Source organism: Capra hircus, chromosome 15, assembly GCF_001704415.2.
Source record: "Capra hircus breed San Clemente chromosome 15, ASM170441v1, whole genome shotgun sequence".
NCBI classification, from domain to species: Eukaryota; Metazoa; Chordata; class Mammalia; order Artiodactyla; family Bovidae; genus Capra; species Capra hircus.
Window position 1 is genome coordinate 5,018,869 of NC_030822.1, and position 24,929 is coordinate 5,043,797.

The 24,929-nt window shown below is 41.9% G+C and overlaps 1 protein-coding gene across 1 annotated transcript; it reads right to left on the reverse strand.

The window, feature by feature from the left end:
- Nucleotides 6,526-7,414, reverse strand: LOC102190247 (olfactory receptor 4S1). The gene is given in 4 exon segments (XM_013969846.2): nucleotides 6,526-6,735; nucleotides 6,737-6,855; nucleotides 6,858-6,997; nucleotides 6,999-7,414. Coding segments are annotated over 4 exon segments (885 nt in total).

A 24,929-nucleotide genomic window follows, 5' to 3' on the forward strand; every position in this document is an offset into this window, starting at 1 on the left:
TAGAAAGTGCATTGATATTCTGAAATTATTGAACAACAAAAAAAAATTTCCAACACAGAATACTCTATCCAGAAAAGTTTTTACTCAGTAATAAAGGAAAAATATTTTCTCAGACAAATAGCTAAAAAAATTCAATTCCACCTACCTTACAAGAAATACTGTCAGTTTGTTTGGCTAAAATAAAACAAAATTAGGTAGAACATGAAAATATTTGAAAAATATATAACACACTGAATAAAGTAAATGTATAGCCAATTTCTGAAAATCTAATACTGTAACAGATGGTGTGTAACCGCTTAACTCTAGTATAAAGAGGACATGAGTATCAAAAATAACCACAACTACTATAATTTGTGAAAGAATATGCAATATAAAAAGAGGCATATTACAACATTAAAGACACCAAAGGAGACGTAAGAGGGTAGAGTTTTTGTATGCAACTGAATTAAGCTGCCATCAACATCCTGTGTTGCTGTTTCACGTAAGCTTCATGGTAACCACAAGCAAAACCTACAGTAGATTCAAAAAGAATAAAGGCAAGGAAATCAGAGCATAACATCACGTAAAGTTACCAATTCAAAAATGTAGTTAGCAAAAGAATCAAAAATCAACTAGACAGTTCTTTACATTGACTCTATAGATTGCTTTGGGTAGTATACTCATTTTCACTTTATTGATTCTTCTGATCCATGAACATGGTATATTTCTCCATCTATTAGTGTCCTCTTTGATTTCTTTCACCAGTGTTTTATAGTTTTCTATATATAGGTCTTTAGTTTCTTTAGGTAGATATATTCCTAAGTATTTTATTCGTTTCATTGCAATGGTAAATGGAATTGTTTCCTTAATTTCTCTTTCTATTTTCTCATTATTAGTGTATAGGAATGCTTAGGAGAATGGCACTTGAAACATGTATAATATCATATAAGAAACGAATCGCCAGTCCAGGTTCGATGCGGGATACAGGATGCTTGGGGCTGGTGCACTGGGATGACCCAGAGGGATGGGATGGGGAGGGAGGTGGGAGGGGGGTTCAGGTTTGGGAACACGTGTACACCCGTGGTGGATTCATGTTGATGTATGGCAAAACCAATACAATATTGTAAAGTAATTAGCCTCCAATTAAAATAAATATTAAAATTTTTTTAAAAATCAACTAGAAAACAGCCAGAAAACAATCAAATGGCAATAGTAAGTCTTTATATTTCAATGATTGCTGTAAGGATAAGTGGATTGAATTCTCCAATCAAAAGGCACAATTACTGGAAGGATTTAAAGAAGAAAAAAAAGAAGACTCAGTTATATGCTGTTACACAATACCAGCTTTAGGAACATCTACACTCAAGAGTAGGGCTTCCCTCATAGCTCAGTTGGTAAAGAATCTGCCTGCAATGCAGGAGACCTGGGTTCAGTCCTTGGGTTGGGAAGATACCCTGGAGAAGGAAATGGCAACCCATTCCAGTATTCTTGCCTGGAGAATCCCATGGACAGAGGAGCCTGGCAGGCTATTGTCCATGGGGTCACAGGAGTCAGACACAATTTAGTGACTAAACCACCACCACACTCAAGAGTAAAGGGGTGAAAAAAATATGTTCATGAAAATGGAAACAAAAAGAGGGCAGAATAGCAGTATATTTATATCAGACAAAGTAGACTTTAGGGCAAAAACTGAAATAGGAGATGAAGGTCACTAAATAATAATAAAGTGGTCAATTCATCAAAGAGGTGTAGCATTTGTAAATATATATGCAACTAACACTGAAGCACCTAAATATTTTGTTGGCCAAAAAGTTCATTCCATAAGATTTTATGGAAAAACTCATACTAATATTTGGCCAATCCTATATGTTAAGCTAATACTAACAGGGACAATCAACAATAATACAATGAAAGCAGAGGACTTCCGTATGTTCAGTCCCATGAAAAATGTCATGCATTGGATAAGGATTACATTAAGTCTGTAGATTGCTTTGGGTGATGTGGCCATTTTAACAATATTAATTCTTCCAACCGAGGAGCATGGGATATCTTTTCATTTCTTTGAATCATCTTCAATTTCCCTTATCAGTGTTTTATAGTTCTCAGCATATACGTCTCTCACCTACTTGGTCGGGTTTTCTCCTATGATATTTTTTATGCAATTTTAACAGGGATTGTTTTTTTACTTTCTCTTTATGATATTTCATTGTCCACCTAAAGAAATGCAATAGATTCCTGTTTTGTTTTATATGCTGCCTTGCTGAATTCATTTGTCAGTTCTAATGGTTTTTGTGTGGAGCTTTAAGGGTTTTCTACACAGAGTGTCATGTCATCTGCATATAATGACAGTTTAACCTCTTCCTTTCCAATTTGGATAACTTTCCTTTTTTTTTTTAATTTTAGTTGGAGGCTAATTACTTTACAATACTGTAGTGGTTTCTGCCATACATTGACGTGAATCAGCCATGGGTGTACATCTGTTCCCCATCCTGAACCCCCCTCCCTCCTCCCTCCCCATCCCATCCTTCAGGGTCATCCCAGTGCACCAACACTGAGCACCCTGTCTCATGCATCGAACCTGGACTGGTGATCTGTTTCACATATGATAATATACATGTTTCAATGCCATTCTCTCAAATCATCCCACCCTCGCCCTCTCCCACAAAGTCCAAAAGTCTGTTCTTTACATCTGTGTCTCTTTTTCTGTCTCACATATACGGTTATCGTTACCATTTTTCTAAATTCCATATACATGCGTTAGAATACTGTATTGGTGTTTTTCTTTCTGGCTTATTTCATTCTGTATAATAGGCTCCAGTTTCATCCACCTCATTAGAACTGATTGAAATGTATTCTTTTTTATGGCTGAGTAATACTCCATTGTGTTTGCTTGATGACTGTGACCAGGACTTCCAATACAATGTGGAACAAGTGGTGAGAGTAGTCATCCTTGTCTTTTTCCAGATTTTAACAGGAAGACTCAGTTTTTCACCACCGAGTATTATGTTGGCTGAGGGTTTGCTGTAAACAGCTTTTATTATATTTTGATATGCTCCCTATATACCCACTTTGGTGAGATCTTTTATCATAAATGGATGCTGAATTTTATCAGATGCTTCATGGTATGTAATGAATGATCATGTGGTTTTTATCTTTCCTTTTGTTGATGAAGTGCATCAAATTGATTGATTTGTGTATGCTGAACAGTCCTGGTGATTGGGACTTCCAGTCCCAAAGAAAGGCAATGACAAAGAATGCTCAAACTACTGCATAATTGCACTCATCTCACACGCTAGTAAAGTAATGCTCAAAATTCTCCAAGCCAGGCTTCAGCAATATGTGAACCGTGAACTTCCACATGTTCAAGCTGGTTTTAGAAAAAAAGGCAGAGGAACCAGAGATCAAATTGCTAACCACCACTGGATCATGGAAAAGGCAAGAGAGTTTCAGAAAAACATCTATTTCTGCTTTATTGACTATGCCAAAGCCTTTGACTGTGTGGATCACAATAAACTGTGGAAAATTCTGAAAGAGATGGGAATACCAGACCACCTGACCTGCCTCTTGAGAAACCTATATGCAGGTCAGGAAGCAACAGTTAGAACCATATATGAAATGTATCGCCAGTCCAGGTTTGATGCATGATACTGGATGCTTGGGGCTGGTGCCCTGAGATGACCCAGAGGGATGGTACGGGGAGGGAGGTGAGAGGGGGGTTCAGGATGGGGAACACATGTATACCTGTGGTGGATTCATGTTGATGTATGGCAAAAACAATACAATATTCTAAAGTAATTAGCCTTCAATTAAAATAAATAAATTTATATTTTAAAAAAATAAATTTCCAACAACAACCAAAATAAATAAATATGCTAAAAAAAAATAGAACTGGACATGGGAGTACATCAAGGCTGTATATTGTCACTCTGCTTATTTAACTTATATGCAGAGTACATCATGAGAAATGCTGGGCTGGAAGAAGTACAAGCTGGAATCAAGTTTGCTGGGAGAAATATCAATAACCTCAGATATGCAGATGACACCACCCTTATGGAAGAAAGTGAAGAGGAACTAAAAAGCCTCTTGATGAAAGTGAGTGAAAAAGTTGGCTTAAAGCTCAACATTCAGAAAATGAAGATCATGGCATCTGGTCCCATCACTTCATGGGAAATAGATGGGGAAACAGTGGAAACAGTGTCAGACTTTATTTTGGGGGGCTCCAAAATCACTGCAGATGGTGAGTGCAGCCATGAAATTAAAAGACGCTTACTGTTTGGAAGGAAAGTTATGACCAACCTAGATAGCATATTGAAAAGCAGAGACATTACTTTGCCAACAAAGGTCCGTCTAGTCAAGGCTATGGTTTTTCCAGTGGTCATATATGGATGTGAGAGTTGGACTGTGAAGAAAGCTGAGTGCCGAAGAATTGATGCTTTTGATCTGTGGTGTTGGAGAAGACTCTTGAGAGTCCCTTGGACTGCAAGGAGATCCAACCAGTCCATCCTAAAGGAGATCACTTCTGGGTGTTCTTCAGAAGGACTGATGCTAAAGCTGAAACTCCAGTACTTTGGCCACCTCATGAGAAGAGCTGACTCATTGGAAAAGACTCTGATGCTGGGAGGGATTGGGGGCAGGAGGAGAAGGGGACGACAGAGGATGAGATGGCTGGGTGGCATCACTGACTCGACTGACGTGAGTCTGAGTGAACTCCGGGAGTTGGTGATGGACAGGGAGGCCTGGTGTGCTGCAATTCATGGGGTCACAAAGAGTCAGACATGACTGAGCGACTGAACTGAACTGTGACTTTGGGATGAAATAACCAAATGGGACCTATCAAACTTCTAAGTTTTTGCACAGGAAAGGAAACCATAAAACAAACCAAAAGGACAACCTACAGAATGGGAGGAAACATTTGCCTTAGGAAAGAGAGGGCAGAAATGAAAAAAAAGGTTGGAAGTGGTAGAAAGTCCAAGACCTGTTCCCATGGACAAACTTCACTGGCCCTACCTAGAATGTGTGAAGAGTGAGGATTCAGGGGTGGGCACTGATATTGGGGTCCATGTCTCATGTACACCCTCACCCCATCTCAGGCTTCACCCCAATCCACACTCACACCTTGAAACCCTTTGTTTTGTTCCCTCCAGCTCAGCTGCTTTTCTGAGAAAGAGCTGGGTGCTTGCCTGTATTGAAGAAACACAAACACAGATTGGAAAAAAAAAAAAAAGAACAAACCTATCACATGCTAAGTGATCAACAGACATGTGAGGAAGGACTAATCAATATGGTTATTAGAGGGCTTTAGGTCAGGGACAAAGTGGGGAATAGGATGAGAAAAGGAATTAGAAGACATTATAAAGGAACAGAGGTAGCAGCCACCCCTGAACAACATTCTTTGATATAAGAATGTATAAAGCCCTGAAGGTCTCCTTGAAACCTTCTGAAGCTGGTATTATTACTGTCTCCGTTTGTATTTGTGGAAACTGAGACCCAAATGAATTAAATGATCCATGAATGGTTACTTCAGTAGGACTTCTAACCCTGCTCCTCAAATTCCATCCTAAACAAACTGGCCCTCTCTAGAGTAAATAGGGCAAAGCAAAGGAGATTAATGTGGAATAGCCCCTGTCCTGCTGGAGAAAGGACTGGACACTACTGGGTGGAATGCTAACAAGCTATTCTCCCTAGCATCCCAGGAAACCATCAATCGTTGGTCCCCAAAATTCCCGGTCCATCCTGCTTGGTAGCCATGCACTCAGGCTTTGTCGTGGAGTCCTCTGGAGGTGGTAAGCACCCTGGAAGCAGATTTACGATCCTGGTCGCCACCTTGCTCAAGACTTACTGTGTGACTTGGGTAAATCTTTTAACCTTGCTACATTTATTTACTCAGCTGTCTCCTGAGAGCACAAAATGAGGAATATGAGTAAAGTGCCTTGAATATCATAACCAAAGAGAAAGTGAACTTCAACAACTATTGTGTTAATAAAGGAGTTATTGAGTGCTATTATCCATTTTATAGATGAGATACCTGTACATTCACAGGCTGTCATAGGTTTCCTGAATGAGCCTTTAAATATCACACTAAGAGCCCCATAAAGGCTTCCACTATGGCTCAGATGGTAGAGAATCTGCTTGCAGTGCAGGAGACCCAGGTTCAATCCCAGGATCAGGAAGATCCCCTGGAGAATGGAACAGCTAGCCACTCCAGTCTTCTTACCAGGAGACACCCATGGACAGAGGAGCCTAGCAGGCTACAGTCCATAGGGTTGCAAAGAGTCAGACATGACTGAAGTGACTTAGCATACATGAGCCTTCTGGACTATGACCCCACCTCAAGTGTAGTGATTACAATTTACTTTTATTTGTATTCCCAGTGCCTCACTCATTGCAGATAATAAATATCTGCCAAGACTGAGGGGCAAGTGTAATATTATTAGAAAAAGAACAAGAGTTGTCATTACAAGCATCGGACCAGAGATGCAAAACCGTCTCAGATGCTACAAAGACGGGAAGTCTCCCAAGTCCAGGCTCATGAGAAGCCTTGTAGTTTCACTTCTCCCCCCAACCCCCCTTGACCCTGAAGATCTTCCTCATGGCATTTTCCACCTCACTGTTCCTCAGCGTGTAGATCAGAGGGTTCAGCAAAGGTGGCATGACGATGTTAAAGAGGATGACGAGTTTGTCAGCAGCCAGGGCAGTGGAGGGTCGAATGTACATGAACATGGTGGGCACCAGGACCAGAAGCACCATGATAATAAAGCGAGCCGCATGTGGACAGAGCATTGCGCCGGCTCTCAGAAGACCGGCTTCTCAGGTTCAGTAGGATGACCACATAGGAGACGATAAGGATGATGAAGGACACTAAAGAAATCATCCCGCTGTGTCCCCACAGGCCAGCTTCAACAGGGGATGGACATCACAGAAGAAGCTGTCGATCTCGTTGGGCCCACAGTAGGGCAGCTGGACCGTGAGGAGCGTCTGCAGGATGGAATGCAGGAAGCCAGCCACCCAGGAGGCCCCCGCACTTCCGGCGGCCCATGATGGTGGCGTAGTGCAGGGGCCGACAGATGGCCACGTAGCGGTCATAGGCCATGGCCATGAGGAGGAAGATCTCGGTGCCACCAAAGAAGTGGGCAGCAAAGAGCTGGGTGATGCAGCCCTCAAAGGAGATGGTCTTGCGCTCCACCAAAGTGTCAGCAATCATCTTGGGTGTGGTGGCGGATGGATAGCACATGTCGGCAAAGGACAAGTGGCGGAGGAAGAAGTACATGGGAGCGTGCAGGGTCTTGCTGGCGTTGATGGTGACGATGACCAGAAGGTTCCCCAGGACCGTGAGCGTGTGGAAGAAAGAGAAGACCAGGAAGCAGGCTCGCCGCATCTCCCGGCTCTGGAAAAGGCCGAGCAAGACGAACTCAGTCACGTTGTTCTTGACGCCCATGGATTGTCTAGCCTGAGCACTGACAATCTGGTTCGGTCTGCAAGGACACAAACTGCAGGATATAAGAAAGCTTCCCATAGAGAAGGGGCTTGTGGACACAGTGGGGGGAAGGGAGGGCGGGATGAACTGAGAGTTATTGACATAGGCTGTAATAAATAGGCAGCTAGTGAGAAGCTGCTATACAGCACAGGAAGCTCAGTTTAGTGTTCTGTGATGACCTAGAAGGGGAGGGATGGCGGAATGGGAGAGAGGCTCAAGCTAAGCTAAGTCACTTCAGTCGTGTCCCCATAGACAGCAGCCCACCAGGCTCCCCCGTCCCTGGGATTCTCCAGGCAAGAACACCGGAGTGGGTTGCCATTTCCTTCTCCAATGCATGAAAGTGAAAAGTGAAAGTGAAGTCGCTCAGTCATAACCGACTCTTAGGGACCCCATGGACTGCAGCCCACCAGGCTCCATCCATGGGATTTTCCAGGCAAGAGTACTGGAGTGGGGTGCCATTGCCTTCTCCAGAGGGGCTCAAGAGAGAGAGGATATATCCATTCTCATAGCTGAATTATGGTTGTTGTACACCAGAACTTTGCAAAGCAATTACAATTTAAAAAATAAATTTACTTTTTTTGTAAAGTAAAATAAAGTGAAAAAAAAAAGAAAATGGTAGAAAATAGACATAGCAGAAGTAAAAAACATTATAATAGCAAAAAAAAAAAAAATTTAAAGATGGTTTCCCAAATCCAGGAGTCAGTACACTGTATTCAAGTCTGATAATGATTTTAACACCCTATTTCAAAGGATGTTAAAACTAACATTCATAACTCCTTTCTATGACATAACTAAAATACAGTATGTGGAAAGCATTTTGTTCTCTTTAGAACCTGTAAGATTTCCTGCACAGATCTACCCTAGAACATACATGTATCAGAACACAGACCAGAGACAGACCTGGGAAAATAGGAAAGCATGTAAAACAAATAAATGAAAGAGTAAGTGAATGCATGAACAAATGTCTCAGATACTAAATAATTTATAAATGATTAAGATATAAAAAATCATATTAAATTCAACAAAAATTGTTGAGCCCGCTAAGTGCCAACAAACATTGTCACTGATCCTTAAGTGCCTAGAACCATATCAAACGTCCTTAACCACAGGGCTGTGTATAGCACATAATTTAAAAATTTTAAGGGGGAAGGTGAGAGATGCCAACATTACAAAGCTGGGCTTTGTGTACATCAATCAATAAGTATGAAAAACCACCATGAGTACCTCAGTAACAACCAGAGAGTGCTGGATGGTAATTATTTCACAGTCAAGGGCAGCTTGTTAGAGGATAGGGAAAAAGGAAGGGAGATCATACAAGACTGTTTTGAGTAGTGCTTTTATCCCAAGTGTCTTGTCATTGTAGCTGTTGAAAAGAAATGGCAAATAACATTTATGAATAGCAGAACAGTGAAGTGATAGTCACCCAGTTGTGTCCAACTCTGCGACCCCATGGACTGTGGCCACACCAGGCTCCTCTGTCAATGGGATTCTCCAGACAAGAATACTGGGGTGGGTAGCCATTCCCTTCTCCAGGAGATTTTTAGGGATCGAACCTGGGTCTCCCACATTGCAGGCAGATTCTTTGCCGTCTGAGCCACCAGTGAAGCCCAGCAGAACAGTAAAGATGATCACATGTGGGGACTTTCCTAGTGGTCCAGTGGCTAAGTCTCCACACTCCCAATACCAGGGGCCTAGGTTCAATCCCTGGTTAGGGAACTAGATCGCACAGGCCACAACTAAAGATCCTGAGTGCTACAACTAAGAAATGGCACAGTCAAATAAATTAATAAAATAAATATGTCTTAGAAAGATGATCACATTTTATGTGATAAACTCCAGTCCCTACATTCCCAGGAGACTTAGGATCCTGGAAAAGGTTCACAGAAGACAGAGAGGAAGACTCGAAACACTTGGGACATTGACCCACAGAGGCTGACACAAAGACTTCACACTCAGAGCCTCTTCCACTCCTTCCTACCTCCAAATCCAGGCCCCAAACACACTGCTTGTCTTCAAGCAGCTGAATCTGCTTTAAGCTGAAAATTAAAATAATAAACAATGACAATGCCAGAGGCAAGAACAAGGAAAAAATTGTCATGCCCTGGGATATTACCCAGACTTATTTAGCATCTCCCTTATCCAGAAATTTCCTAAAATCCAGGATCGTACAGTAAGATTCTTCTACTCCTTGCTCAAATTGTGAAAATGCTTTGATCAGATGGTTAAATTCACCCACAAGGCAGAGAGGAGAGAGAGCACTGGAAATAGAAAGCCAGCTCCTGCCAGCCACTGATGGAGAATGCTATAAAAAGATAATACAATCATTGTGTACACCCCAAAACAGACTTTGATAGCAGATAAATAATCTAACCATTATTTCCATGAAAAAAAAGTTCTGCCATATTTTGTTTATATTTAGCCTTGTAATAAATGTAAAATACACCCATTGTTTCTATCTGGTCTTTTGTCATGCTAAAAAAAGAAAAAAAAAAGGACATTCTGATGTGAGATCAAATGCTTGGACTTGCACAGCTGGTGTTCAGTCCATCAAATGAAAACTGCTTTGGGAGGCAGTATCACAGCCAGCCGCTGTGAGACAAATTCTGTGAAACTGATTTCCAGTTCTTCCATTCCCTCTCTGGATGACACTGGACAAGTTGCTTGACCCCTTAGAAACTGTTTCCTCCTATATCAGATAATAATACATATCACCTAGGCTGCCATTATAAGATAAAGTAAGAGTATTTAGGACTTCCCTGGGGGCACAGTGGACAGGAATCTTCCTGCCAATGCAGGGGACATGGGTTCAATCCTCGGTCCAGAAAGACTCCACAAGCTGCAGAGCAACTAAGCCTGTGTACCACAACTTTTGAAACCCATACACCATAATGAAAAATAGCCACTGCTCGCTACAAATAGAGAAAATCTGCACACAGCAACAAAGACCCAGTGCAACCAAAATTAAATAAATAATTTTTTAAAGAGGAGAGCATATAGCCCAGTTATTTGCCCTTAGTAGGTGCTGAGTAAATACCAAGTATTATTAGGCCTCAATGGTTTCATGTCATTCTCGGGTGGGAGGTTGGTTTGCAAGGGCCATGTCTTAGGATTTATTGCCAAGGCGATTTGCCATTTAATTTCCAAACATTTTTATTAAATTTCTAGTACAAAGAATCATTAAACTTGGGATATCTAATGAGCAAGATGGTCATCCACCTGCTCTTAAAGCCAATTCCTCTAAGGACAAAGAGGGAACATGTTTGGGTGATGCAAGTCAAGATTTATTCTCACTTCCCTTTCACTCACGAGACTCTGTTCTGACCCAGACTCTCCCAGAGAACATCATCTTCATCATATGAACTTTACTTTTATGATTTGTATTATAAAATAATGAAAAAATACATGCCTTTGTTATTTAATCCAGAGTATATATTTACTGTCCTTATCCCCATTTTACAGATAAGGAAAATTAGGTTCAGGGAGATTAACTAATTTGCTCAAGTTCAGCATATTCATTAGAGACACTTTGGAAAGTAGTGAAAATACTATTAGAAGTTAGAAGTCACTATTATTACAGTGAGTTTCTTTTGGTTGTTTCCTTCAATTATGAAAACATTTTTATGAATTTGAATGAGATGTATACATAGTATTATATTCAGCATTTTCCCTTGACACTTTCTTTCAGCATTTCCTCAAGGTGATAGTTTTCAAGAGATGTTTTTAATGGTGCATCTTAAAACACATACCCTAATTTATTTGACTGTTTTTTTCTTATTTATGAGCTTTGAGTTGCTCCCTATTTCGTACTCCAGTGTATGGCCTCCCTCTGTAAATATCTTGGGATCAATTTCTTGGAATGGGAAGACTGAGGGAGAGGGCATGACGATTAGAGTCCAGCTAGAATCTCATGCAGTTTGAAGCAACATCATTTGCTGTTCCCGGGAGTAAACACTGATGAAACAAGAATGCTCATTAACTCCCAACCCAGACCACTTTTCCCCAACCTAAACGTCTTCATACACCTTCAGCCTCTCCTTCACGGACTCACTTCTGTCCTTGTTTCCTCCTCTCTGGTTCTCCTCAAAGTCCTCACACCACCCTTAACCTGTAAACACACCTTTGGACCTTGCAGCCTGTGAGGACCTGAACAAGACTGCGAGGAGTGCAAAAAGGACTTTTCACCTCTTGCGGCAGAGCTGCTGTGGGTCAGGCACGGCTCATGACCTTCACGCATTATCCGAGTTCACACTTATCACAAACCTGTAAGACAACTATTAATATTCTCACTTTGGAGGTGAGGAAAAGGAAGCTCAAAAACTTTAGTGTTTAAGGGACTTGCTCGAGGTCACCGATAGCAAGCACCATGACAGGTGTTACAAGCTGATCTGAAACACAATTGTAGACCTTACTGTCAGAGAGTTCTCCCTATTGCAATTGCGAATGAAAACCGTTGCCTGCGGTATCCGCAGGCAAAGGATGCCACAGCCATCAAGCCTTCACATTACAGCCACCCCTCCAGTGAGCCCTGAGGGAACTCAGGTTGGAAAGAGGACGCCTGACATCTACAGCCACCTGCTGCAGCTACCCTCAAGGGTGCACCCTGAGGAGACTTGGATGAGGAAACACAGGATCCTACCCGCAGAGAGCTGAGATGCATATCAAAGGGGCGATTTCAGGGAGCCCAGATTCCTGCATCCTCCCACACAGAGAAGAGTGTTGAATTCGTCAACTGGAGCTATCTGGTTTAGTTAACAATGATCTTTGGTGTTCCAACTGCCTGGTCTTTGTTGCAAAAACTTCTATATATCTTGATTCCCCTCCCTGCCTGTTCATACCAGTCCCTCAGAGTTATCTGAGAGGCTGTGTCCCTGGCTTAAATCCTCAGTTGTGTCCACCAAATAAAACATAATTCTAAACTTTCAGGTTGAGGCTTTTTTTTCAGTCAATACAACAGTCCCCTCACCCCTACTGCCATCATTTCCTCCTACTCGCTCCCCTACAGTACTTGTTTGCTACAGACTCCTACCTTCCCTACTCTCAACCTACTGAAAATTTTCAGGTGATTAACATAGACTTGACTTTGCCCAAAAGCAGCAGCTTGAAACCCTGAAAAGGGCATTGATCTGGAAGTCAAAAGACCTCAATATTAGTTCCAACTTTGTTATTTGCAGTCACCTCAAACAACTCTCTTTCTCTCTCTGCCTGGTGCCCTATTTCCCCATCTATTCAAAATGATAGTATGAAAAAGTACTGCAATTTTAAGCTGGGAAAGTAGAAATACACAGCCCCCAAATTAATTTCACTGATAAATATCATCAATATTGTGGTGAATATTAAAATAACTAGAAAGCAAGTAAATACCTTTATATGATTACTCATGTCTTTCACTCCTTTGCTTAGGCATTGGTGGGGGGTTAGGGTATGTATTTCATATTTCCCATGCCTTACATTGAATTTGATTGAGCTCACACAAGTTTTCAGATATATTCTCTCTCTTGAAAGAGAAAGGAAATTTGTAATGCAATTTAGAAACATTTCTACCTTAAAAGATTAAAATGTCAGTAAGTCTTTTAAGAGGCTTTCAGACTTCAGGTATCTGAGGAGTCACTGACATGATTTGCCCGCTGTGCTTTGGGGAAAGGGTGCTAAAAGTGTGCCTCGGTAAAATGTGGAATCTGCTCGGATTTCCAGGAAGTTGACTGGTGTCAGGGACCACACACCAGGACAGCTCATGGGAAAAGGCTGGGAACTCAGCCTTCTCTGCGCACTCTGATCCTTCCATTCTGCCTTCAGCAACCCCCAGTGAAGGACCGGGCATTCATATGGCAAGCCTCTAAATAATAAAGCACTTGTGAAAACACTCTCTGAGTCTGAACACCTCCACATGTAGAGGGAATGGTCACCCAAGCACGAAGACATTTGCTTGCATTTATTAAGCATTGCTGTATGCCAAGCCCTACGGGGAGCACTTAAAATGCATCATCTCAGTAAATCCACTCAACAGTACTTGGAGGAAGCTATAAGGCTTGTTTCTCTTTTTCAGATGAGAGAAATGAGGATTAGAGCAAGTGAGTGACTTGGCCAAGTTCTCAGACCAGTAAGAGTTACAGCCAGAAATGCAACCAGGTACACAGCTCTCAAGTTATGCCCTCAGTTGCTGTACAACACTCCTGACTAGGAAAGTAGGAGCTTCTGATCATCCAAAATGGAGGGAGATGATGACTGAAGGCAGCAGACAGGAGCTCAGTGACGAGAGGTGAGCACAGGCTACATCGGTTATATCCCTGCTTTGTAACCACAAAAATGCCCCATCTTTAGGAAAAAAAAAAAATCAAGACAAAAGGAGAACAGTTACACCAATACAGTGACAGTACATGGGGAGGAAGCTTGAAAATTTCAGTTCCTTTATTTCTTTAAATTACTCAGATGAATTCCACAAATATGTTACAAATTCTGGAATGCTTCTTTTTAAACCTCTAAATCTTTACAGTAGAGTAAATTTCTATTTTTCATCTAGATACATTTAACTTTGTTTAAAATAAAGCGATCTAAAAAAGGAAATTTTCTCAAATAAATAATTCTATGATATACTGCTGTTGTTTAAGAAACACTAAGATACTGTACAGCAGGACTTCTATCTTTGTATTGAGAACAAAACAGAGAAAGCACAGAGCAAGTGAAAACATCTGTTTTCTATAAGAGTCCTTGGTTGGTTCAGCTTTATTCTAGCTAGAGAGGCCCCCCAGAGGCCCCCAGTTCTCATGACTACATGAGAACTGACCTTAGTGAGCTCCACCCTCCCAGCTGAGCGGTGAGAGTAAAGGACTCTGGCTGCAGAAGTGAAGGGTCTCAGAAAACTTTGAAGCACAAAGTGTTCAGGGAATCTTACACAGAATTTCCACAGGCAAAGCCACTGTAGAGCTTGGACACCTCTGCTTCTGAAGTGTCAGCAACACACATTCATGGTTGGCAAGAGCACCCTGAGGTTTGCTAATGAGACCCCAAAGGCACTACAACCCAATTAGAGGAGTGGGCCACAGAGACAGGCACAGCTCTCTTGTCGCATGAACTTAGTGGCTCAGACAGACTTTAGAGGCCGCCACCACCTTGCTGCACTTTGCTGTGTCCAACTCTTTGCGACCCAACGGACTGCAGCCCACCAGGCTCCTCTGTCCATGGAAACCACTTTCTTATCCCGACTTTGGATTTCCGTACTGAATCATCCCAAACCCATTCACTCAACTATATTTATTGAACCACCACTACATACAGGGCACAGTTTCCTGTTATCAATTTTTTCTGATGACACAAATCTGTGTTATCAGAATTTTGCCAAGAGAAGGCACGGGTCATAGCAAACACCTCTACCAACAACACAAGAGACACAGGGATATCACCAGATCGTCAATACCAAAAGCAGATTCTTTAGCCAAAGATGGAGAAGCTCTATAAGCAAAAACAAGACCAGGAGCTGACTGTGGCTCAGATCATGAACCCTTTATTGCAAAATTCAGACTTAAATCAAAGAAAGTATGGAAACCACTAGACCATTCAGGTATGACCAAATCAAATCTCTTATGATTAAAGAGTGGAAGTGACAAATAGATTCAAGGTATTAGACCTGATAGACAGAGTGCCTGAAGAACCACGGAAGAAGGTTTGTAATGTTATACAGGAGGCAGTGATCAAAATCATCCCAAGAAAAAGAAATGCAAGAAGGCAAAATGGTTATCTGAGGAGCCCTTACAAATAGCTGTGAAAAGAAGAGATGTGAAAGGCAAAGGAGAAAAGAAAAAATATATCCACCTGAGAGCAGAGTTCCAAAGAACAGCAAGGAGAGATAAGAAAGCCTTCTTAAGTGGCCAATGCAATGAAACATAGAAGAGCAATAAAATGGGAAAGACTAGAGATCTCTTCAAGAAAAAGTAGAGATACCAAGGGAAATTTTCATGCAAAGATGAGCACAATAAAGAACAGAAATGGTAGGGACCTAACCAAAGCAGAAGATATTAAGAAGTGGCAAGAATACACAGAAGAACAATATAAAAAAGATATTAAAGACCCAGATAGCCATGATGGTGTGATCCCTCACTAAAGCACAACTGCACTCATTTCACATGCTAGCAAAGTAATGCTCAAAATTCCCCAAGCTAGGCTTCAACAGTACATGAACCAAGAACTTCCAGATGTCCAAGTTGGATTTAGAAAAGGCAAAGGAACCGAAGATCAAATTGCCAACATCCATTGGTTCATAGAAAAAAAAAAAAAAACAGAATTTCAGAAAAACATCTATTTCTGCTTCATCGACGATGATAAAGCCTTCGACTGTGTGGATCACAATGAACTGTGTAAAACTGTGAGAGATGGGAATACCAGGCCATTACCTGCCTCCTGAGAAACATGTATGTATGCAACAGTTAGAACCAGACATGGAACAATGAACTGGTTCCAAGTTGGGAAAGGAGTACATCAAGGCTGTATATTGTCACCTAGCTTATTTAACTTATATGCAGAGTATATCATGTGAAATGCAGGGCTGGATAAAGCAAGCACAAGCTGGAATCAAGACTGCCAGGAGAAATATCAATAACCTCGGATATGCAGATGACACCATCCTTATGGCAGAAAGCCAAGAGGAACTAAAGAGCCTCCTGAGGAAGGTGAAAGAAGAAGTGGAAAAGTTGGCTTAAAATTCAACATTCAAAAAACAGAAATCATGGCATTCAGTCCCATCACTTCATAGCAAATAGATGGGGAAACAATGGAAATAGTGACAGACTTTATTTTGGGGGGCTGAAAAATCACTGTGGATGGTAACTGCTGCCATGAAATCTCACATCCATACATGACCACTGGAAAAACCATAGCCTTGACTATGCCAAAGCCTTTGACTGTGTGGATCACAATAAACTATGGAAAATTCTGAAAGAGATGGGAATACCAGACCACCTGACCTGCCTCTTGAGAAACCTACATGCAGGTCAAGAAGCAACAGTTAGAATTGGACATGGAACAACAGACTGGTTCAAAATAGGAAAAGGAGTACGTCAAGGCTGTATATTGTCACCCTGCTTATTTAACTTATATGCAGAGTACATCATGAGGAATGCTGGGCTGGAAGAAGCACAAGCTGGAATCAAGATTGCTGGGAGAAATATCAATAACCTCAGATATGCAGATGACACCACCCTTATGGCAGAAAGTGAAGAGGAACTAAAAAGCCTCTTGATGAAAGTGAAAGTGGAGAGTGAAAAAGAAAACGAAGATCATGGCATCTGGTCCCATCACTTCATGGCAAATAGATGGGGAGACAGTGGAAACAATGTCAGACTTTATCTTTTGGGGCTCCAAAATCACTGCAGATGGTGACTGCAGCCATGAAATTAAAAGACGCTATGGTTTTTCCAGTGGTCATGTATGGATGTGAGAGTTGGACTGTGAAGAAGGCTGAGCGCCAAAGAATTAATGCTTTTAAACTGTGGTGTTGGAGAAGACTCTTGAGAGTCCCTTGGACTGCAAGGAGATCCAACCAGTCCATTCTAAAGGAGATCAGCCCTGGGATTTCTTTGGAAGGAATGATGCTAAAGCTGAAACTCCAGTACTTTGGCCACCTCATGCGAAGAGTTGACTCACTGGGAAAGACCCTGATGCTGGGAGGGATTGGGGGCAGGAGGAGAAGGGGATGACAGAGGATGAGATGGCTGGATGGCATCACTGACTCAATAGACGTGAGTCTGAGTGAACTCTGGGAGTTGGTGATGGACATGGAGGCCTGGCGTGCTGTGATTCATGGGGTCGCAAAGAGTCTGACATGACTGAGCGACTGAATTGAAAGGAACTGAACTGACTAGATGGACCTTTGTTGGTAAAGTAATGTCTCTGCTTTTGAATATGCTATCTAGGTTGGTCATAACTTTCCTTCCAAGGAGTAAGCATCTTTTGATTTCATGGCTGCAATTACCATCTGCAGTGAGACACTACACAATTAAGAAATATTTAAAACAAGGAAAATCTGCCCTAGAAATATAATGACATTAATGATTATTATTTAACTTTTAGATATGAAAATTGTATTGTGGTTATGTTGTATAGACAGATCTGCAAACATTCAAATGATATCGTGTCTGGAATTTACTTCAACTTACAGATGAAATAAGATCGACCACGGATTAATAATTGTTGAAACTGAGTAATGACTACATGTGGCTTATTATTATCTCTACTTTTGAATATGTTTGACAATTTGCTAACACAAAACAAAGCATGTTTTGGTTGGAGAAAAATGTTGATTTCTGACTTCAGTCTTAGACTTTCTTATTTAATAGGTCTTGGGTGAAATTTCTTTAATCTCCATTTTTAACAAGTGCATCTCAGATCTCAGATTAATCTGATGCCAGTGGTCTCTAGATAACACTGAGTAAAGAAGACCAAGTAAACATTGTATATGTGGTTCAGAACAAAAGATGCTTTCCTAAAACAACTGTGTCTTGGAGGCCTAAATAAGACAACACTGGGAAATGTAGTTAGACAATCAGGTCATGGAGGACTTGAAGCTTGTAGGGAAAGTGGTAGTCCATGGTAGCTTGTAGGGAAAGTGATAATGTAATTAAATGGAGGAAACAGCCAAGACCAGACAGCTCTGATGATGAGATGCTAGGTGTTTCAGGGAACTGAATCAACGGGGAAACACTGTACTAGAATAAACCCTAGAGGTCATCCAGAACAGCCCATCAGAATTCCTTCATCAACAATCCCTTCCATGTGACCATGAGGACCTCATTTGAATACGTTATTTTCTGTATCTTTTTAAACTTAATGCAATGAGCATGTATTACTTTGCAATTTTAAAAGGTAATCATGATAGCAATAATAAAATTGTTACATTCAAAAATCAAGGAAGTCTGGAGTTATTCAGTGAAGGGGAACTTTGTCCCTGCAATACTTCAATAGCCCAGAGGGTTCTGATTGGTGACCTTTATATTGGATATGAAGTACATAATAGATGTTAGACTACAATTAGATGCTTTGGTGTTTAAAAAATTGAACCTAAGTTGTCTAGGAAATATGATCTTGCAGAGACCTTGCTCTTTAATACGCTGTTCCAGAATACACAAGTTCTAGAATCACACAGTCAAGGTCTGCAGCTCAACATCAGCTGTGCAACATAAGATAAATCTCCTGGCATCCTGTTTTTTCACAGTAACATTGGGATAATAATACTATTTACCCCCTAGTTAGAAAGGTATTGGCAGTCAATAAATGTAAGGTACTGTTTTGGTTTTTTTTTCATGAGGTGTCTTAGGATGCAGCCACTCCATATCTAGACTTATCTACCAAGAAGCGGTCACCATGGTTAGTGAATAACAAGTCTTCCCACAGCTTTATGAAATGGGCTGGCAACAAGCAAACATTAGGCCCCAAATGAGGCTTATTGAGTTGAATTACTGAGAATAAGACAAGGAGAGTCTATTGAGTACCTGATATTTGCTAAGGACAAAACCATAGATATAAAGTAAATAAGACCAGACCCTGCCCTCAAGGAATCACTAGTCCTCTCAATGCTATTTACAATTCAGAGTGCAACTGAAACCCAGAAGGGAGGGATATATAACCCAATCTGTAGTTCAGAGAAGGCTTCCCATAAAACAAGAGTGAACCAAGTCCTATTTATAATCCCTTCTCTTACATAAGGCAAAACCCAGGTCACTTGAGCAAGTGGTCAAAAGACTTCACCAGGGGCAAGGGAGAGCCAGGGCTTCTGAATATGGCCCCCAGGTTGCATAGGGCATAATTTGCTCAACTGTACAGGGAGGCCCTGGGAAAGCCTGGCATGTTGCAAGGGCTCTTGGACCAGCTTTGCCATCATTTATGTTTTGTGACCTTGGGCAAGCCACTGCTCCTCTGTGGTCTTCCTCACCTGTCATAAAGGGCCTGGGCATAGCTCTTATATTCTGTGGTTCTTGTGGACTTGCCAAATGACCTTGAGTTCAGAGCAATATTTCTATATGGCGAAAGCCATTGTAATAATTCCTATTAGTGACCAGAAGTCAGTGAGTGCTCTCTACCTGGAGGCTATGTTTTAGGGCCTTTCTCGGTTTTCATTCTTGCAGCTGACATGAGGTTGTCTTAGATCATGGAAAAATACTGACTCCTAATGCAAACTTAGCTGGGTTTGGAATATCCCCAGGAGTAGAACACAGAAACCCACTCCAGTACTCTCGCCTGGAGAATCCCATGGACAGAGGAGCCTGGTGGGCTACAGTCTACAGGGTCGCAAAGAGTCAGACAGCACTGAAATGACTTAGCATGCACGTACATAGTGCAAACCGCAAGGATTAAGGAGCATTAACTTGGACCTGCAGGGGCCATATCATTATTAAGGTATTGAACCAGGCTAACAGATCAGTCTAAGGCCTTAACTCTAAGAAGTCCAAGGACTGGTCAAATGAATTAGGGCATGACAACAGGCAAACGGCATAACTGCATTTTCTTGTAATTGACATAAAGGGAGGAGCATATTTCACAGGACTTTGTCTCTGGCCCTGTTGGGCGGCACACCACAGGCCTAAGAGATTTTGCCCCACAGGCCTACAATACATTTACCCTGCAGGCCTACCAGGCCTCTACCCCACAGGCCCACCAGGCCTCTACCCCACAGGCCCAAAAGGCCCCTACCCTGCAGGCCTACCAGGCCTCTACCCCCACAGGCCTACAATACATCTACCCCACAGACCTACCAGGCCTCTACCCCACAGGCCTACCAGGCCTCTACCCCACAGGCCTACCAGGCCTCAACCCCACAGGCCCACAAGGTCTCTACCCCACAGGCCCACCACACCTCTACCCCACAGGCCCACCACGCCTCTACCCCACAGGCCCACAAGATCTCTACCCCACAGGTCTACAAGACCTCTATCCTGCAGGCCTACCAGGCCTTTACTTGACCAGCATAAAGACTGAAGAAAAAGTCCTGAGTCAGTAACAGAAACATTAGTGGTTTAACAGGTAAAAAGAACTTACACGTCTGAAGCAAGGTCCTGGAGCAACTCATCACTATGTGCAGCAGACGCAACAGGACATGGCCGCAGTCTTCCCTCTGGAGGCTAGGTAACCAGTTACAGGAGGAAATGACGTCAGGTCGGCTCATCAGTTACCTGGGAAACCAGCAGAGGGGCACGCCCCTTCCCGCGCTTTTGATGAACTATTGGGAACAATCATCAGCTGCGCCTGGGGCAAGTTTGTAGGATGGTCAGTTCTGTGAGTAGGGTGCAGATGGAGCAGGCACCGGTCCAGCAGGGGACGTACGGGAGGACAGTCGTCTAGGATGGTCTAAGCATACAGACCCTCGAACCTTTCTTCAGAAGGCCGCCCAGGTGATTCTGCCTGTGTTAAGGAAGCAGTTGGCCTAAAATTAGCAGTGAGAGAACACTTTCTGTTGCCCCTTCTACTTACAAAGTGCAGCGCCTCCTCGCACTGCCATCATCCCTCTGCCTTAGCCAGACGGGGCAGGGGCTACTCAGGTTACGTAGTGACCGGAGCGCAAACACTAAGAGCTGCACTTTGGCTCTTGCGTCCAAAATCCCTTACCTTCCCGCTCCTTTTGCACCTGGGCCCCTGCTGTCTGCATAACAGGAAGGCTCTGGAACTGTCCTCCAGGTTTGCTGCTGGGTTTCCATTCTCTCTTCATTTTCTACAGATATTATTTAATTGGGGGAAGAGCCCGTGTAAGAAAATATTTTACCACCCACTGAGGCTTCACTGGAAGTGCTTCCAAAATCTACAGTGTTTTCTGCATTGTGGGATTCTGTCCTGTGCAGAGTAGATGAAAACATTCAGATGTGCCAAAATTCTTGAGAAATAACAGAAAATCTGATGTGTAAGGTTTTCGATAATGAGGACTTTTTGACTGAAAATAACACCATGAAACAAATGTTAAAAACATATGGGGTCAAGTACAGGCCCAGAGACATTACTTTGCCAACAAAGGTCCATGTAGTCAAAGTTATGGTTTTTCCAGTAGCCATGTATGGATGCAGGAGTTGAATCATAAAGAAGGCTGAACGCCAAAGAATCGATGCTTTTGAACTGTGGTGTTGGAGAAGACTCTTAAGAGTCCCTTGGACAGCAAGGAGATCAAACAAATCAATCCTAAAGAAAGTCAACCCTAAAGAAAATCGATCCTGAATATTCATTGGAAGGACTGATGCTAAAGCTGAAGCTCCAAAACTTTGGCCACCTGATATGAAGAGCTGACTCATTAGAAAAGAACCTGATGCTGGGAAAGATTGAAGGCAAGACTAGAAGGGGATAACAGAGGACACGATGGTTGGATGGCATCACCGACTCAATGGACATGAGTTTGAGCAAGCTCCAGGAGATAGCAAAGGACAGGGAAGCCTGGCATGCTGCAGTCTATGGTGTCTCAAAGAATCAGACTCTATTGAGCAACTGAACAACAACAACTACTACATATCGAGTGCAGTACTGTGTTATCAATTTAGGGGAAAAGCTAGTATTAAGTAAGAACTTGTCTGGTTTTGCCTTGTTTTTCTTAAGCAGCAGAGACAAGTTGGAACTCACCTAGCAACTTGACTACTACCTTATGTTAACAAAACATGTTGAAAAGCATTTCCACCCTGTGAATAGGGTAAGACAGAAAACAGACAGTATACTATGATGCCTAAAAGCAAGGGCTAAAGGGTCAATTTGTCTGGTTTAAAGGTTAACTTTGCCACCTGGTAGATACATAACTTTTAACAAGTGACTTAACATCTCCTGAATGCCATTTTCCCATCTGAATTTTTTTTCCTATCTCAGATTTAAAGAAATCAATATGAAATTCACAATGATAGTTGGAGATATTAATACCTCCAAGGCTCAGACACAACCTCTACATGAGCCCCAGCCCCAGAACACACCCCCAATCAGGAGGGAACTCATAAGCCAGAACTTCTCCTTGAGCAGTGAAGGCTTTGTATCCCACTTCAAGCATCCCAACTTTTAAGACATATACCCAAGAGACAAGCCCCCAACACATCTGGCTTTTAAAACCAACAGGGCTCATGTCCATAAGATTAAAAGGGCTATAGCAAACTAACAAATGGCTCTTTAAAGGCTTGTGGGAAAACTCATCCACCTTTTGAAAAAGTACCCAGGCTTTATGTCAAAGAGCATTCCCAAATTAAATAGGAGTGAAACCCAATCCCTACCTATCTACTCTGCAATTTTAGCCAAAATTATCTGAGTATTAGCCAAATCTATGTAAACTGGGGGTAATAACACCTCCCCCAATGCCTACATTATGTGATGTCCTGCATATGACCACAACTATGTCATACGTGACTATGACTCTGTCAGCTCTAACACTGTTTATGATTCCTCAGGGTAGGTTTTCACACACAAGAAAATCACCATTTTCAGAAGATATACAATGTGTTTAACTCTGTTGCAACATCTGGCTTTTCAGACTTTTCCTAAAGAAGCCACATCTCAGTTTTATGTCTCTGCTTCCCAGAAATGTGACTAAATGTGGATGTCAAACAAGGCCAAGAAGTGAGAGAACCAGGGAGATGTCTCTGAAGATGGTTTATCAACTGATAAAAGCCTAAACACCTAGAATCCTCAATATAATTTACAAAGAATACATTTGAATCAGTTCTAATGAGGTGGATGAAACTGGAGCCTATTATACAGAGTGACGTAAGCCAGAAAGAAAAACACCAATACAGTATACTAATGCATATATATGGAATTTAGAAAGAGGGTAATGATAATCCTGTATGCGAGACAGCAAAAGAGACACAGATGTATAGAATAGTCTTTTGGACTCTGTGGAAGAGGGCGAGGGTGGGATGATTTGGGAGAATGGCATTGAAACATGTATAATATCATATGTGAAATGAATCACCAGTCCAGGTTCGATGCATGATACAGGATGCTCGGGGCTGGTGCACTGGGATGACCCAGAGGGATGGTATGGGGAGGGAGATGGGAGGGGGGTTCAGGATGGGGAACACGTGTACACCCATAGCAGATTCATGATGATGTATGGCAAAACCAATACAATATTGTAAAGTAATTAGCCTCCAATTAAAATAAATAAATTTATATTAAAAAAAGAATAAGCTATGACAAACCTAGACCATGTATTAAAAAGCAGAGACATCACTTTGCTGACAAAGATCCATATAGTCAAAGTTATGGTTTTTCCAGTAGTCATGTATGGATGCAAAAGTTGGACCACAAAGACGTCTGAGCACTGAAGAATTGATGTTGTCGAACTGTAGTGCTGGAGAAGCCTCTTGAGAGTTCCTTGGACTGCAAGGAGATCAAACCAGTCAATCTTTAAGGAAATCAACCCATTCATTGGAAGGACTGGTGCTGAAGTGGAAGCTCCAATCCTTTGGCCACTTGATGTGAAGAGCCAACTCATTGGAGAAGGCCCTGATGCTAAGGAAGAGTAAAGGCGAAAGGAGAAGGGAGCGACAGAGGCTGACATGCTTAGACAGCATCACTGACTCAACGGGCATGAATTTTGGCAAATTCCTGGAGATAGTGAAGAACAGGGAAGCCTGGCATGCTGTAGTCCATGGGAGCGCCAAGAGTTGGAATGCAGCTTAGCAACTGAACAATGTTTCACCCAATTCCCTTGACATTAACCACACACATAAAGTACAATACTTCTAGTTCCATACAAGTCTCACATTTTTTTAATTTTTTAAAAAGACCCTGAATGCTATGAGTCTCATGATACAGTCTGCACTTATAATAGAAAGAGACAATAGTGATATCATCCCAAGAGGGCTGAGCAGGCTGAGTCAACAACTGCATGTTCAGAAGAGTTCACCCTGATTGGATGTGCTACATATTCTGAGGCATGCCTTCACTTTCATTGAGGAAGGTCTTCCCCTGACTCTCTGGACTTAAACTTTAGATGCTTTCCCTGCTCAGCATGTAGGTAATTTCCTAAAGCCTGCCACTCCATAACCAAGCCACAGAACCTGGCCATAACCAATCAAGAAAGAAGTGTGAGCATATTATATTATGGTGACTTTAAACTTTTTTAAGGATTTGAATATTTTTATCAACATAAATCAAAAAGATATATGTTGATAAAAATATTTGATTTTTATCAACATAAATCTTACATAAAATGGATTTTTAAGAGATAATTCACTGCTCTGATTGAAAGTCCCCACATGCCTGTTAGACTGCATCCTATCCTCCCCTGCTCTGCTCCCCCACCAGCCCCTGATGTACCTGAAGAACTCTGGATTCTAAATCAGTCCACACACAACTGGTAGAGAAAAAAAATCAAGGGTTTCGGAAGAGTCTTCGACCTGAAGTTTCCTCAACTGCAAAGTGAGGTTTGTCCCCTGAGATCTAACTTTAGGAAATTTATTGATGGATGCTCAATTCATAGTAGTCATTTGAGTCATACTTTCTGTTGTCTGATCTGTATGATAGTCTCAAGATT